At 43.0% G+C, this 13,241-nt stretch overlaps 1 protein-coding gene across 1 annotated transcript; it reads right to left on the bottom strand.

Moving 5' to 3' along the window:
• Window positions 1-2,567: 2,567 nt before the first annotated feature.
• Window positions 2,568-12,229, bottom strand: ctdsp2 (CTD (carboxy-terminal domain, RNA polymerase II, polypeptide A) small phosphatase 2). The gene is made up of 7 exons (XM_035159537.2): window positions 11,608-12,229; window positions 8,841-9,004; window positions 7,570-7,671; window positions 7,194-7,250; window positions 6,495-6,587; window positions 5,439-5,624; window positions 2,568-4,360 (listed from the first exon to the last, which is right to left on the bottom strand). The coding sequence occupies exons 1-7, from the start codon at window positions 11,666-11,668 to the stop codon at window positions 4,235-4,237; spliced, it is 789 nt and encodes a 262-aa protein (XP_035015428.1). The 5' UTR covers window positions 11,669-12,229; the 3' UTR covers window positions 2,568-4,234.
• Window positions 12,230-13,241: the final 1,012 nt, after the last annotated feature.

Raw genomic sequence — 13,241 nt, 5'->3', positions numbered from 1 at the left:
CATACTGATAAAATATAAATATAAATCGTGTGTATTGTGATGTCCTGTAACACATTGTAATAATCTAATTGCTAATATTTATGTACTTTTACATCAACTAGTGAGGACAATAGATTCAAGATTCACTTTATAGTCCTTCACAGGACAAATACAATGAAAGACGTCCAGATAACTAATAAACGTATTAATGTTGTGGTTTCTGAAGTAGTAATAACTCTTATTAAAAGTAAAAGAATATTGATATTATACATGTTGATGTAAATGCACATTGTTCTGATCTGTTATTCTCTCTGTACTTGTTCTGGGGTCACATCTCTAATGGAGGAGTTTAACTACTTTTACTTATTTTGACTTGTCACTTCCTGTTCGGTCGCTTCCACTTCCTGACATTTCTGCGTCTCCTCCGAACTCTTCTCGTGCTAATGATTCACGTCGCGGATCAAAGTGCGCACTTTATCAAACATTAGCCGAGTTGCGCAACAGGTTATCTCGGTTAACTATCGGCCGCTGGGATCATTAACTGGAACCGGAAGTGACGACGCCCGACAACAACAACAAGATGGAAATAAGATGTCCTGAAAAGGTTTTTTTTTATTTTCGGTGCACGTGCTTTAAATGGAAAGATTAATTATATGTCGCTTAACAATAATAAACACAATTAATGAATCACGTCCAAGACTCACTTTACTGTGCAATACACTTCTCACACTGTATATATCAGTTTTATTCCACTCATATTTTTTATACTCACATTTAAGTATTTTATTACTTATTACTTACTTACATTCATCCATTCCTTCTACTATACTTTATTTTATTTTATTATTTATATTCTATTTTATTTATTTTTTGCTTGTGTGGTCTTTCAAATATTTTGGGCCTGGCTAGAAGGGAGCCTGTCACACAAGAGTTTCACTGCGAGCGACAGCTGTAGGTCATTGTTGTGCACATGATAAATAAAGTCTTGAATCTTGAATCTTGAATCTTGAATCTTACTGATTCCTGTTTTTGACTCTTTCAGCTGTTATATTGCAAATGTCCCCATTGTGGGACTAACAAAGGATTCATTTATCTTATTTTGAGCTAAATTGTTTCTAATGCTGTTTTTAAGTGACATAATGTTACACAAAGATTAATATAGAAAGTTTAGTTTTTCTGAGTTTAGTTTTAGTGTAATCCAAATACAATTTTACAAAATACTTCTACACAATCCAAGAGTGAAAAAGTAGCAGGAAGAAGAAAAATATTGAATTACCTGCCCCTCTCATATGACATATATAAAGATGTCCATTCTTTTTTTTATTCTTTATTCTTTATCATTTATTCTGTATATTGTTATTATTTACAATGTTATTCTTGATTAATTATTATTTATAGTGTTATTCTATACAGTATTATTCTTTATCATTTATATATAGTGTTATTCTGTATAGTGTTATTCTTAATAATGTTATTCTTTATAATTTATTCTGTATAGTGTTATTCTGTAAAGTGTTGTCCTTCATACATTATTATTATTATTATTATTATTAATTCTTCTTCTTCACGGTGTCAATCCCTGTCGTTGATGTTGGGAGGCACTTCCTGGTGTCACTCAGTAATGTCTCCGGTTAAACCTAAAATGGCGGACCGTAAAATTCAGCTGCACCAAGATGACGTAGTGCAGAAAAAAAACCTGTTTTCTTTCATCTTAGTTATTTTAACAAAACTAAGAAAACTACAGTGATGGAAAGTAACGAAGTACTCAAGTAGCAAGTACACGTTTGTACTTTACTGAAGTATTTTAGTTTTATTCCGTATATAATATACTTATACTTATTTACTATATTAAAAATAGTAGAATAATATGAATACATACAGCAAAAAAATGTACTGCAAAGCGCTTTTCTACATCAAGAGTATAAAGGTGCTATAGAAATACTTACATTACATAATTTAGTATTATTTATTAAAGACAGTTTGACCAATTTTACTGACAATACTTTTGTAATATTACATAAGTAAGCATTGAACACAGGACTTTTACTTGTAACACAGTATTATTCACAAGGTGGAATTGGAACTTTACCCATAGCTTTTACCTCAATCGATATTACATACATGTTTCTTCACATCATAATTTATGTTGATTATGGAAATGACCGAATGATAAAGTTCTGTCAGTGGTGGAAGAAGTATTCAGATATTCTTCCTGAGTGAAAGTAGCAACAACACAATGTAAATATACTTCATCATGTGTAGTGTGAAGAGTAACTAAATGTTTTGGCGAAGTACTTGAATATTTGCTGTGAAATTTTAAATTTGTGGATTAAAATGTTTCCTACGTTACTTTTGGAATAAAAATCATTTTTGCATGATAATAAATATAAATAATAATAAATAAATATGCTTTTGATTTTCTTTATCCAGAGTGTTAGTATGGCTGGTGGCAATCATTTCAGACGCACGGTTGGCAAGTTGCAATTTTAAATTTTAAATTTAAATGTTGTAACCCTGGCCCGAGATGTGAGAAGAACATACGATTTTTGTTGATTGTGTCTCATGGTAGAAAATCACACACAAAACAGTAAAATATAACCAATTTTTATTTAAAAAATAAAAATTGGCAGCACCTTGTCTTGTAGAGTTTTGGTCAGATCAGGAAGACAAAATGAGTTCTCTTATTTATTCTGATACACAAAGACAAATTGTGACTGTCTAAACAAATACTTTTGGTCATCACAACTGGTACATTTTCATTGTCATTGTTTCACTAGTTAACATGCAGGCAATAATCGCATCAGGCATTAAACGTCATAGAAAAAACCCAAATTACCCAGGAAACACAACCCCACAAAATATCTCTCGTAATGAATTTTCTAAATGAAAAAAAAAAAAAAAAAGGTTTTCTTGGATGATTGAATCTTGCATTCAAAAATCTGTTTGATTTAACTGCTCATGTTTTTGAATTACGCATGAACTTTGACAGCAACATGTTTGTTAGGCACAGATAAAACAGTCAAACGCAAGGCCGGCCTCCAAGCAGGCGTATGGAGTACAATACGAAATGTTAAGCATTAAGAAGTACTGGACAATACAGGTTTTTGGCCAATAAATACAGAGAAAAAAACACTCATACATGTTAACAAAACTCAAATTTGATATTTTCAAGTGTTGCACTGCAAGTACCACAGCCCCATGGCAATACACCTGCTCGTGACAGTGTTTTCTCACGCTCAGCATGACACATCAGAGTGTGTAGGTCTACAAATCTCTGTTCAGGCAGAACACCATCCTCTGTCCCAATTCCAAAAGGCACAGTTTTTACTTTCAGCACTGTCAGTATAAAACGAGTGCACGTTGTTTGTCATACACGTCATAAAAGTAGAACATGAAACAAATGAACTATGATTGAACCTTGGCTGAAAACTGTGGCGTCTGTGGTCGTCCTATGTGCCGACATATTCCAGTGTGTCTGCTTTCAACGGATCCATCAAAGACCAGATTTCACTCTGTTTACTTAACATATCACCAATAACATCACACACGTCTCATCACTCGCGATTCATATTTGCATGTTCTGTAGAAATGGTGTTTCTCGTACAAACAGGTAAAATAAGTTTTCTACTCTGCTGCTCGTTTGCAGGTAAATAAGGCTACACTCATGTTTACATCTGCTGAATGCAATGAATCCGTGTCGTTACAGAGGTGCGTTGCATAGAAGAACCGTGTTCACCATTTAAAAATAGACTTCCTTATAAACAACCTATAAAAAGAAATCGATACATGTAGAAAATCTGGTGGAAATTGTAAAAAAAAGGGCTGATGTTACTTTGTTGTTCCTTGAAGGCACAAGACTCAGAAACACCGCGTCCACGAGTCAGGGCAGGCAGGCTTCTGCTTTGGCAAGAGAACCACACGAGTGTTCACACTAACCGGAGTGATTGTGATTTAACTGCTTTGGTTGTTGTTTCCTGCTTTTTTTTCTCGTGGAACGTTCAAATAGTGGTTGTCGATATTGTGAGCACAGGTTCAGAGGAAAGGCCTCAGATAGCGATCTTAAAAATTTTTTTTTTTGAGCCGAGGACATTGTGTTTTCCAAGCTGGGAATTTCCTTAACCCCCGCGCTAATACACTTTTTTAAAAACAGAGGCGCTTTGTGCAGAGGCGAGGAGAAGAACATCTGGATCGTATCTGTTCTGTTGATGTTGAAGAGGTTTTTCGAGCTGCAGCTCTAACGGGAGCCGACGAGAGCTCAATGTCCACGGAGCTGGTCCAGCCGGGTGTAAACGTTGTCAGCTTGACTGAGTTCTTCAAACACGGGCAGGAGGTTGAGCAGCTCGGCATCTTCCACGTCGTCAAACCACGACACCACAGGAACCTGGAGGAATCAAACCGTCACCGTCAGAAACAAACGTACCGGTGCCGAACCAAAGTGCCGCGTGAAACCTCAACAACGGGCTTTTGTCAGAATTCCTTCTGGAGATACAGAAACTATTTTAGTTTCTCTCATCGCGCCTGGATTACTGCAACAGCCTTTTATACTCGCATAATTAGAACATCTGTAGAGCGTCTTCACACTGTACAGAACTCAGCTGCCGGGCATTAAACCCGAGTAACAGGTTGGAACACATCACCCTAGTCGTAGCCTATTTGCACTCTACGTTTTAGAATTGATTTTAAGCTTCTCTCAAGTACTTACAGGCACTTAATGATCTGACTTCTCAGTATGTTGCTGATCTTTCATCTCCTTACAACCTGCTCACACTTTGAGATCCTCTGATTCTCGGCTGAAGACTTCAGGGGACAGAGCTCAGAGTCAGGAGCTTCCTTTAAATCAAAGCTCATAAACGAACTTTCCTGATTTGACTTAATTCTATTCATGCTTAAATTCCTGTCACACGTTAAGTGTTCTGAGAAGTGCTATATAGATAAAGATAGTATTGTGATTAATATAAAATGAAGCTAAGAGGTGTATAATTTGAATGAGCATTGAATGTGATCTGTGTCTGTAGATTATATGAATATGAATCAGGGGGAAACGGTCAATTCATCAGCAACTATGACAATAATTGATTAATCCCCAAATTATCTCGTTTCAGCATCTCACATGTGAGATTGGCTGCATTAGTTCGTATTAGAGTAGTTTTTCCCTATTTTGTGTCATTTTACAGCTTAAATGATTAATTAAGGAAATCGTCTACAAATTATTCAATTAGAAAATAAAACGAGTTGTTTTTGACACTAAAAAAACATCAAGAAGAGTGACTGCTAACAATTAATAACTCTGAAAGTGCTAAACTCCATCGTATCAAGTTTGAGTTTTGGAGAAATCGTTTTTATTTTCCTTTGAAATAAATAAACTTGGAGTTTTCCAGACCTCAGTAAACACAGAGGAGCCACATCTTCTCAACGACAGATATCAATGTTCCTGGAGGTCAATCAAAGTTAAAACTCACAGCATTGTTTGGGTGGAAGATGTAAGAGGCAGGAGAGTTATCCAGGATGAGGGTTCTGTGGAGATCTCTGCCCAGCCGGCTCAGGTCTTTGACATAGCAGCCCTGGTGGAATACACAAGATTCCCGGAATAACCGAGTCCGGAACACGCCGAACTGATCCAGCAGGTCCGTCACTGGGTCTGCATACTGGGGGGGAGGGGGGAGACGTATGCAGCGGGTGAGGGAGGAGCAGGGAAGTGTACGTCTGAGCTAACGAAGCATTTCCTACAAACGGTTCACGTCTACTCTTAAAACAGCAAACAGGTGATTTGCAGCATCACACATCCACAACGTGCTCGTTGGCTGCACCAGCTCCTCAGAAAGTCTGAGTTGTAAAGTCGTCCATTAGCTGCTTGTTAAAAAACAACTTCAGCCACTGAAACAGAGGATTTACTAACGCGGGTTGAACCATGAACAAGAAATCACTGGAGCATCAAATTTCACATCACATTATGTGACAGAACTACAAATAACATCAGTGTAGCTGGATTTACGTTATGTAATATATGTACGTGCAGGAAGATTGTGTGTATTAGTGTTCAGTTGAAAACAGACAGTTCAGAATGAGAGGAAAACATCGGATTATATCAACAGAAGTCATATGAGGGATATTTTAACTTCTGCTAAAGAGTTTATGATTTTGTCTTTATCTTCACTTTAAAAAAGGGTCATGTGATCGGTTTCATTTCACGATGAAGAAATCATGTCCGAGCATTAAATTAAGAGTCTGTGGTGCAACACATCTTAAAGTAGTGACGTGTAATTCTCTACTTATGAATCAATGAAGTTATAACTAAGCCTGTAATGAAGAGGTGGTGAAGCCAAGCTCAGGAGCAAACTATGGTTTTAATCCTCGTGAGGAGGACATGTTAAACAGCGTCTCACGGAAAAAGGAGAACTAACTAGCGGAGGAGAGAAAGCAGAACGACAACTGACACATCAGACATTTCATAAGATATCAAAACATAAAGCACTGAGGATCTGTGTCAGGGTCTGTTTCAGTGTGTAAACATGTACCTTAGCGAGACTGGCTGTGAACAGCACACACTCAAACAACTCTCCCATTCGCTGCAGGAACTCATCCACGTACGGCCTCTTCAGGACGTACACCTGCGAAACAAACACATGGTCAACAAACACCTCAACCCGTGGGTTCACTTCCCTTCAGTGGATTTCTTTAAGGTCAGAGCGGTCGTTTCCATCCGTTAGCTGCCAACGGCCCGTTCCTGAAACAAGTAATCAAGAATAGGCCGAGCCGGAGTTAACCAGCCTATCCTGGATTACTTGAACCAGGCAGAGGCCCACAGAGGATCCCTTACCAGCACGGGGGGGGGGGCCCGGGAATCACATTTCGGCCTTAATTACATTTCCACATGTCCAAAATGTCAGAGGCTCGACACCCAAAGTTGAACGAATGTTTCAGTGCACGGTGCAGGTTTAGCTTTTTCTTCTCCTTTATGTTCATCACAGACAGTAACACACAACTTATGAATTTAATTTGACACAACTGGGCTGAAATGACATTTTCTGATTCGTCCACTTCTCCTCGTGTTTCCTTTTTCCAACATCTGGCCAGCAGAGGGCTCCACACACCCAGCATGAAAACCTGGCAGATCAGTTTACAAGACCCATCCCTTTTCAGCTCAACACACACGCACACACACACGCACACAGACGCACACACACACACACACACACACACACAGAGTAGTTTACCTGGTGTGTGGTCCCCTCTATCTCCACAGGCACGATGAAGTCTGCGTTACTAATGGGCTGGTGGGAGAACACAGAGGGAGAAGGTTGGCATGTTCCTTCACATGAGCCGTGTGCGCTCACATGACATTACATAACACGTGAACACGGAGCACTTAGAGCCAGAGCGCCGCCGTGGATCACAGCAGCGGAATATAATTCACCTGCTGTTCCTCAAACACACGTGTGAAGGAACTCTGACACAGATTCATACATCTAATCACAGCAGGAACAGACTCAGGTCATCACAGTATTAGTTGCGTGGTCAGAAAACATCGCTAACTACTTTTTCTTTTACTACATTTACTTCTAAGTGACATAACCAGAGGATCAGCGGTACCTTGAATGAGCTGTGCACCAGAGTCTCATCCAGGTCGATGACCACGCATATCTTCCCCTGGTCCTGGGCGTTCACCTCAGACAGGAGGCTGGGTTCATATTGCTGAGGAGAAACAAAAGGATCTTTTTTTTAAAAACAACAATTCCATCATTTGTCTCGCCTGTGCTGTATTTACTGCTGAGCAGAAGGATTCGTCCCAAACACACAGTGATTCATGTGAAAGTCAAAGCTTGGCCACTTGAGTTCACCTCTGGGAAATGAGATAACGCTCGGTTTTAATGTGACGACGGCTGAAGTCCTGGACCTAATTATTTACTGCGAAAGCTTCAATGTTTTATATTTGTTAGGAATCCGCATCTTTCATTACACTTCCAATAGCATCTTGTCAAACTCTACAGGCATCGACCTGCAGGGAAAACAAATTAACATCATGTAATCTAATTTTCAGACATCCAGTTTTCTCCCTTTCATTTGGTTTCGAGGCTCTTCATGAGCACGGTGGAAGTGAAATTAATTATTAATATATTACATAACTGATCTATCAAGCAGGGAAATTTCAGATTGAGAAAAATACCGTCCATGATGAGTGGTTTTCTTTCACCAGTTAAACAATAAACCCGTTGACACCAAGGCTTAATTTCAGTTTGCCAGACAATAACCAGGTCCTACAGATGCTGCTTCCTGTTTGCTCCTGATGCTGGAGGTTACTCCTCAATGTGAGCAAACATGGCATCTCATTAAAACGCCCCTAACATGGCACTGAAGCCCTAATCAGGCTGACAGCGTTCACCAGCGTGGCCGGCCGTGTGCAGCGGGCGCTCGGGGGCTTTATTTTTCTCTCCACCTCAGCAATTACTGGGCGCACTACACACCATTCTCTGCTCGCGCTCTCGCCATCTGCCTGGAGGACTGACAGTCGCTGTGTCATTCTAATCTTCCTCAGAGGATCAAGTGTGAACATCAAAGTGATTCAGTATCCGCAGACAGTTGCGGTGAGCTTTCAAGGTGTTCAGAGCAGGTGCAGCGGCGGTTTTAGTGTGCGGCTATAAAAGAAATTATGATTCAAGACAAAAATAAGCACTTTTTTTACAACCCTGTGTTCGTACAGACGGCCGCACTATTCAAACGCCTCCTCCTTTATGGTATGCAGAGTGCGTGGGTGTGACAAGGAAGTAAAATCTTAAATAAGCAAAAGTAAAGGCAGGACTGGGCTGAGGTCTACAAATTGTCTTCGGCCGTATGAAGTGTTGCCGGAATAAGAATAGTGTTACCTTGACAACCGTTCCATTTTCCTGTGAATCCAGCAAGGCCTGCTGGGAAGGTGGCGGCAGTGGCGGCTGTGGTTTGGGGCCATCCTGAGCTTGGAAGCAACAGAAGAGCGCTTTGAAGATGTTACAGCTCCGAGGCTGTTTTAGGGCCGAGCGGTTCACCTGGCCTGTTGGGCGCACGGAGAAAAAGACGTTCATGAGGAAACAGAGTGAAAGTGCATTCACACAACATGGAAACAGCTCACGTCAGCAGATCTAATCCAAATATTGATACAGACAAGGTAGAAATGATGAAAAATACAATAAAAACCAATGATCCGGAAAATAAATTCTGCATATTTAGGGTGTGAGCTGCTTGTAACATATAGAATAAGCTTCTCTCTGCTAAAGGCTCCGTCCATCTGTCCACACGGAGGCCAAAGCCTGCACATGAAATCTGTTTTTAATGCGCCTGCCTCTGCTGCTGCTGCTGCTGGAAATGGCTGGTACATGTTATATAATCACAGAGGGCGGGAAAACCCACACTTTTCAGCAGCAGTGCCCTCAACAGAAAAACACAGACAGAAAACATTCCAACCATTTTAAACTCCGAGACCTTCCAGGGCTGCCTGAAGCTACTGAGAAGAGCCAGAACGACCACAGCAGCCGGGCAGGGCAGGCGGTCACACCTCGGCGCTCTGCAGGTCTCTGATCCGTCACTGGGACCACGGCCGTCCCAGCAGACTTGACAAGACTTAGTGAAAGAACAAGTTGGGAGGAGGGGGGGGGACATTCTTGCAAGTCCCTTCTGGAGTGTGTTTTCGTGTGAGGACTTGCTTGAATTTATACCCATCAATATACAGTGAGCAGGCTCCGTGCCAGATGTGATTAATCCAGCTGTTTTTCTCTGACATTTCCACACAGTTCCCTCAGATATCCACAGTCCAGCCGTCTGCTGACCCCGGAGACACAACGCAGGAACAACCATGTTACACAACTCCCTGTCAGACACAGCCCCGCTCGGTGCATCTGCCCTTCAATGGTCCAACTCCGGGGGTTTTCAGACAATACTAAGATTTACCAGCGTCCACATGATAAATAACCAATGGCTGTGAGATCTCAGTGCAACTCAGCCTATTGATTTCCCTCAGGAAGGCAGCGCTGGCTGTGTGTGACATAACACACGCATCAAATCTCCTCTACACGCTCAGGGATTAATCCTGCAGATGGATTTTCTTTGATCATAATCCAGCATATGAAACATCAATTAAACCCAATGAATCCAACCAAATATGCAGATAAATATAGAAAATATTCGCAAAACGTGACCTCGTGCAGAAACGCGCCACAATCCCGCAGTGTGCACGGTGTTAACACGCAGCGGGTGAAACGGACTCAACGAGCACGGCCTCGCTCGAGCTGGAGGAGAACGTGCAAACAAGGGAATCTTTGAAACGGCGCTACAATGGGCGTGTGCAGAGGGGTGTGTTCGTGCATTCCGCTGTCAATACCTGGTGTTTCTAGAGCCTCCGTCCACCCCCGGCCTCGCTACACCCCTTTGCACCACGCATGCATTGGAAGAAACCCCCAGCTTTCCACGCAGATCCTGCACCAGTGCGTTCCCCTGCAAACGCACCGTGCACGCGTGGTCTCGTCCACGCACGCCGCAGCCTGCGGTGCCGGGGCGGCTGCTCTCTGGTACCTGGTGCCGCTGGCATGTGGGATGGTGCCAAACAAGCTGGAACCTGAGAGACGTGAATCCGCCGCAGCGGCACCGAGCACCAGTCAGAGATAATCACAACAACACATGTTCAAGGTGCCGCACACACAATGAGGCTGAAACAGGGGCAACAATAGATGTGGATGGAAAACCCCCTGTGCGTAATGGAGACTGTGGATTTATCTCCACTGGAAGAATGTAGCTGCTGCAGAGCTTCATCAATAATCATTTCTGATGTATTCTGAATTGATTTCGCAGTTTCGCGCTGTTTGAGATGAATCTGCAGCTGATCTGAAGAAAAACAACCGAAAGAGCCAAAGTATCACTGGAGCTTTTTCTTTCGATTTTATTTCCCCGCGTTTTCCGGGAGTTAGATGTTAAATACTGCAGCTTTTATTTAGAGAAAAACAACAACTGTCAGAGACTCCAGGAGAAGAACCAGTGTAGTCCGGGTTGCTTCAACACACAGAACATTATTCGGAGAGGAACCCAAACAAACCAGGCTTCCTGAACACGTCGAGGATTGTTCTGAGAAGAACCCAAATATTCCAGGAGCCAAGAAGAGTTCTCTAACATGGACCATTATTCGGAGAGGAAACCGGACACTCGAGGTTTCTGTAACACGCCCGGAGAAGAACCCGAACCCCTCCAGAACCACAACAAGAACCCAAACCAACCAGGCTTCTCTAACATGGACCATTATTCGGAGAAGAACCCAAACAGTCAAAACATCGACCTATGCCCGGAGCAGAGTCCGCACACCCCAGGGTTCCTGAACAGCCAAGGAGAACCCAAACTCCGCAGGCTTCCTCAACACCCCGACCATTATCCGGAGAGGAACCCAGCGGAACCAGTTTTTCTCTAACATGGACCATTATTCGGAGAGGGAACCCAAGACAATCTTTTGGGCTTCTTCAAAAAAAAACCAACAACCAAGATTATTCGGAGAAGGACCCAGACGAACCCGGGCTTCCCTCGACACGTCCAAGATATTCCCGAACAGCCGAGAAGAACCCGAACTCCGCAGGCTTCCTCCGCACACCGACCATTATTCGGAGTAGCACGTCTCACCTGTTTTCTCTGACACTTGAACGTCTTCTTTCTGCACTTGGGTGATAACAGAACTTTCCATCGGACAATCACGGAGCCCTCACAATCCTCAAATCCAGTCCGGGGGCACCGCCGGGCATCCCTCATCGGGTTCGGTCTGACACGGAGGTCACTGGCGGATCCGTCTAGTTCCTGTGCGTCTGTATTCCTCCCTCTTCCTCTTCTTCTTCTGCTTCTGGTTCTTCTTCTTCTTCTTCTTCTCCGGGGTCCGCCGCCTGCGGGGTAAGGCACCTGGTTCAGGGGGGTGAGAGGAGAGTCTGTCCGCTCCGTGGTCCCGGGTTTACCGCCAACTTGTCCCCGCCGAGCTGCCCCCGCGGTCCCGTCACTTCAACAACATGGAGAATCCAGGCGAGGAGGAAAACAACCGAGGAAATGGGGCAAGCGCGGCCGGTTTCAAGCCCCCCGCTACTACACATAAACAACACCGCCCGCGAGGCTCCGGCGAGCGGCGGAAAACACCGACGGTACCGGCCGGCGCGGGGTCCCGGTGCGGGGGAGCGGAGCGCGCGACGCGGTGCGGGCTAAAACGCGTGTTTTGTTGTTTTCCGCGGTTTTGTTTTTCTACGGTCGCGACTCCGCGGGCGCCTGGAAACCGTCCGCGCGCCCTGATTGGACGGCGGGGAGGCAGAGGGGGCGTGGCCCGAGGCATTCCTCCCTGTCCCGCACGCTCCGCAGCGAACACATTCCAGCGCTGCTCCCGCCAATCACGTCCCGCAGCTCGATAAACACATCGGTGAATAATCAGCACGCCGATGGTTACCCCCGCAACTCAATCAACGTAAATCAATAAAAAAAAACTGCGTGTTCGGTTTTAGTACGCAATATGACGTCATGAACTATTGTTGTTATTATTAGTTTGTATTTCGTCCTTTGTAGATTTTGTCTTTTCTTAGTTTTTTTGTTTTTTTTATTGGGAGAAAAAAACAAAGACCAAACTTTAGAGGAGGTAGATGTACACACACACACACACACACACACACACACACCCTAACCCACACACCTAATTCTAACCCTAATCCTAAAATGTCCTCATTAGGTCTTTGCATTGACATCTTCATGATTTACGCTTTAAGGACTTACTTTTTGTTTCGACTGTGTAAACATGAGTAATATCTGGACCACACATACACACATACACACACACACACATACACACACACACACACATACATATTTGATATGGAGAACAAAAACACTCAGTGTGGTGTAACAGTATTGTGGTTTAGAGATATCTGCACATGCACCGTTTTAAGTTTCTTTATTAAGCATCTTTAAGCACCATACAAATACATTTAATACATTGTTTATAGCAAAGTACAATATAATTGAATAGGAGAATTCCACAATGTGTTTGTGAACAGCGTCAACCTCAGGGGGACTTACAGTAAAGTACTTATACAGTACCTGTACTGCATGTAACTGTGTAGAGGAAGTTTCCAGTTTCTCTTTGCAGGAGCCCACAGTCTCCACTGGACATGTCCACATCCGGAGGGTTTGTTACGACTCCAGACGGAACGTGTTCGGGCTGTTCCTCAGCAGAACGTAACGTGTGGAGGTAACGGGGAGAAACCAGTGACCCTGCAGGCCTCTCCCAT

This window comes from Hippoglossus stenolepis, chromosome 6, assembly GCF_022539355.2.
Source record: "Hippoglossus stenolepis isolate QCI-W04-F060 chromosome 6, HSTE1.2, whole genome shotgun sequence".
In the NCBI taxonomy this organism is placed as follows: Eukaryota; Metazoa; Chordata; class Actinopteri; order Pleuronectiformes; family Pleuronectidae; genus Hippoglossus; species Hippoglossus stenolepis.
Note: the sequence above shows the minus strand (reverse complement) of the source record. Positions and strands in the feature narration are given on the sequence as shown.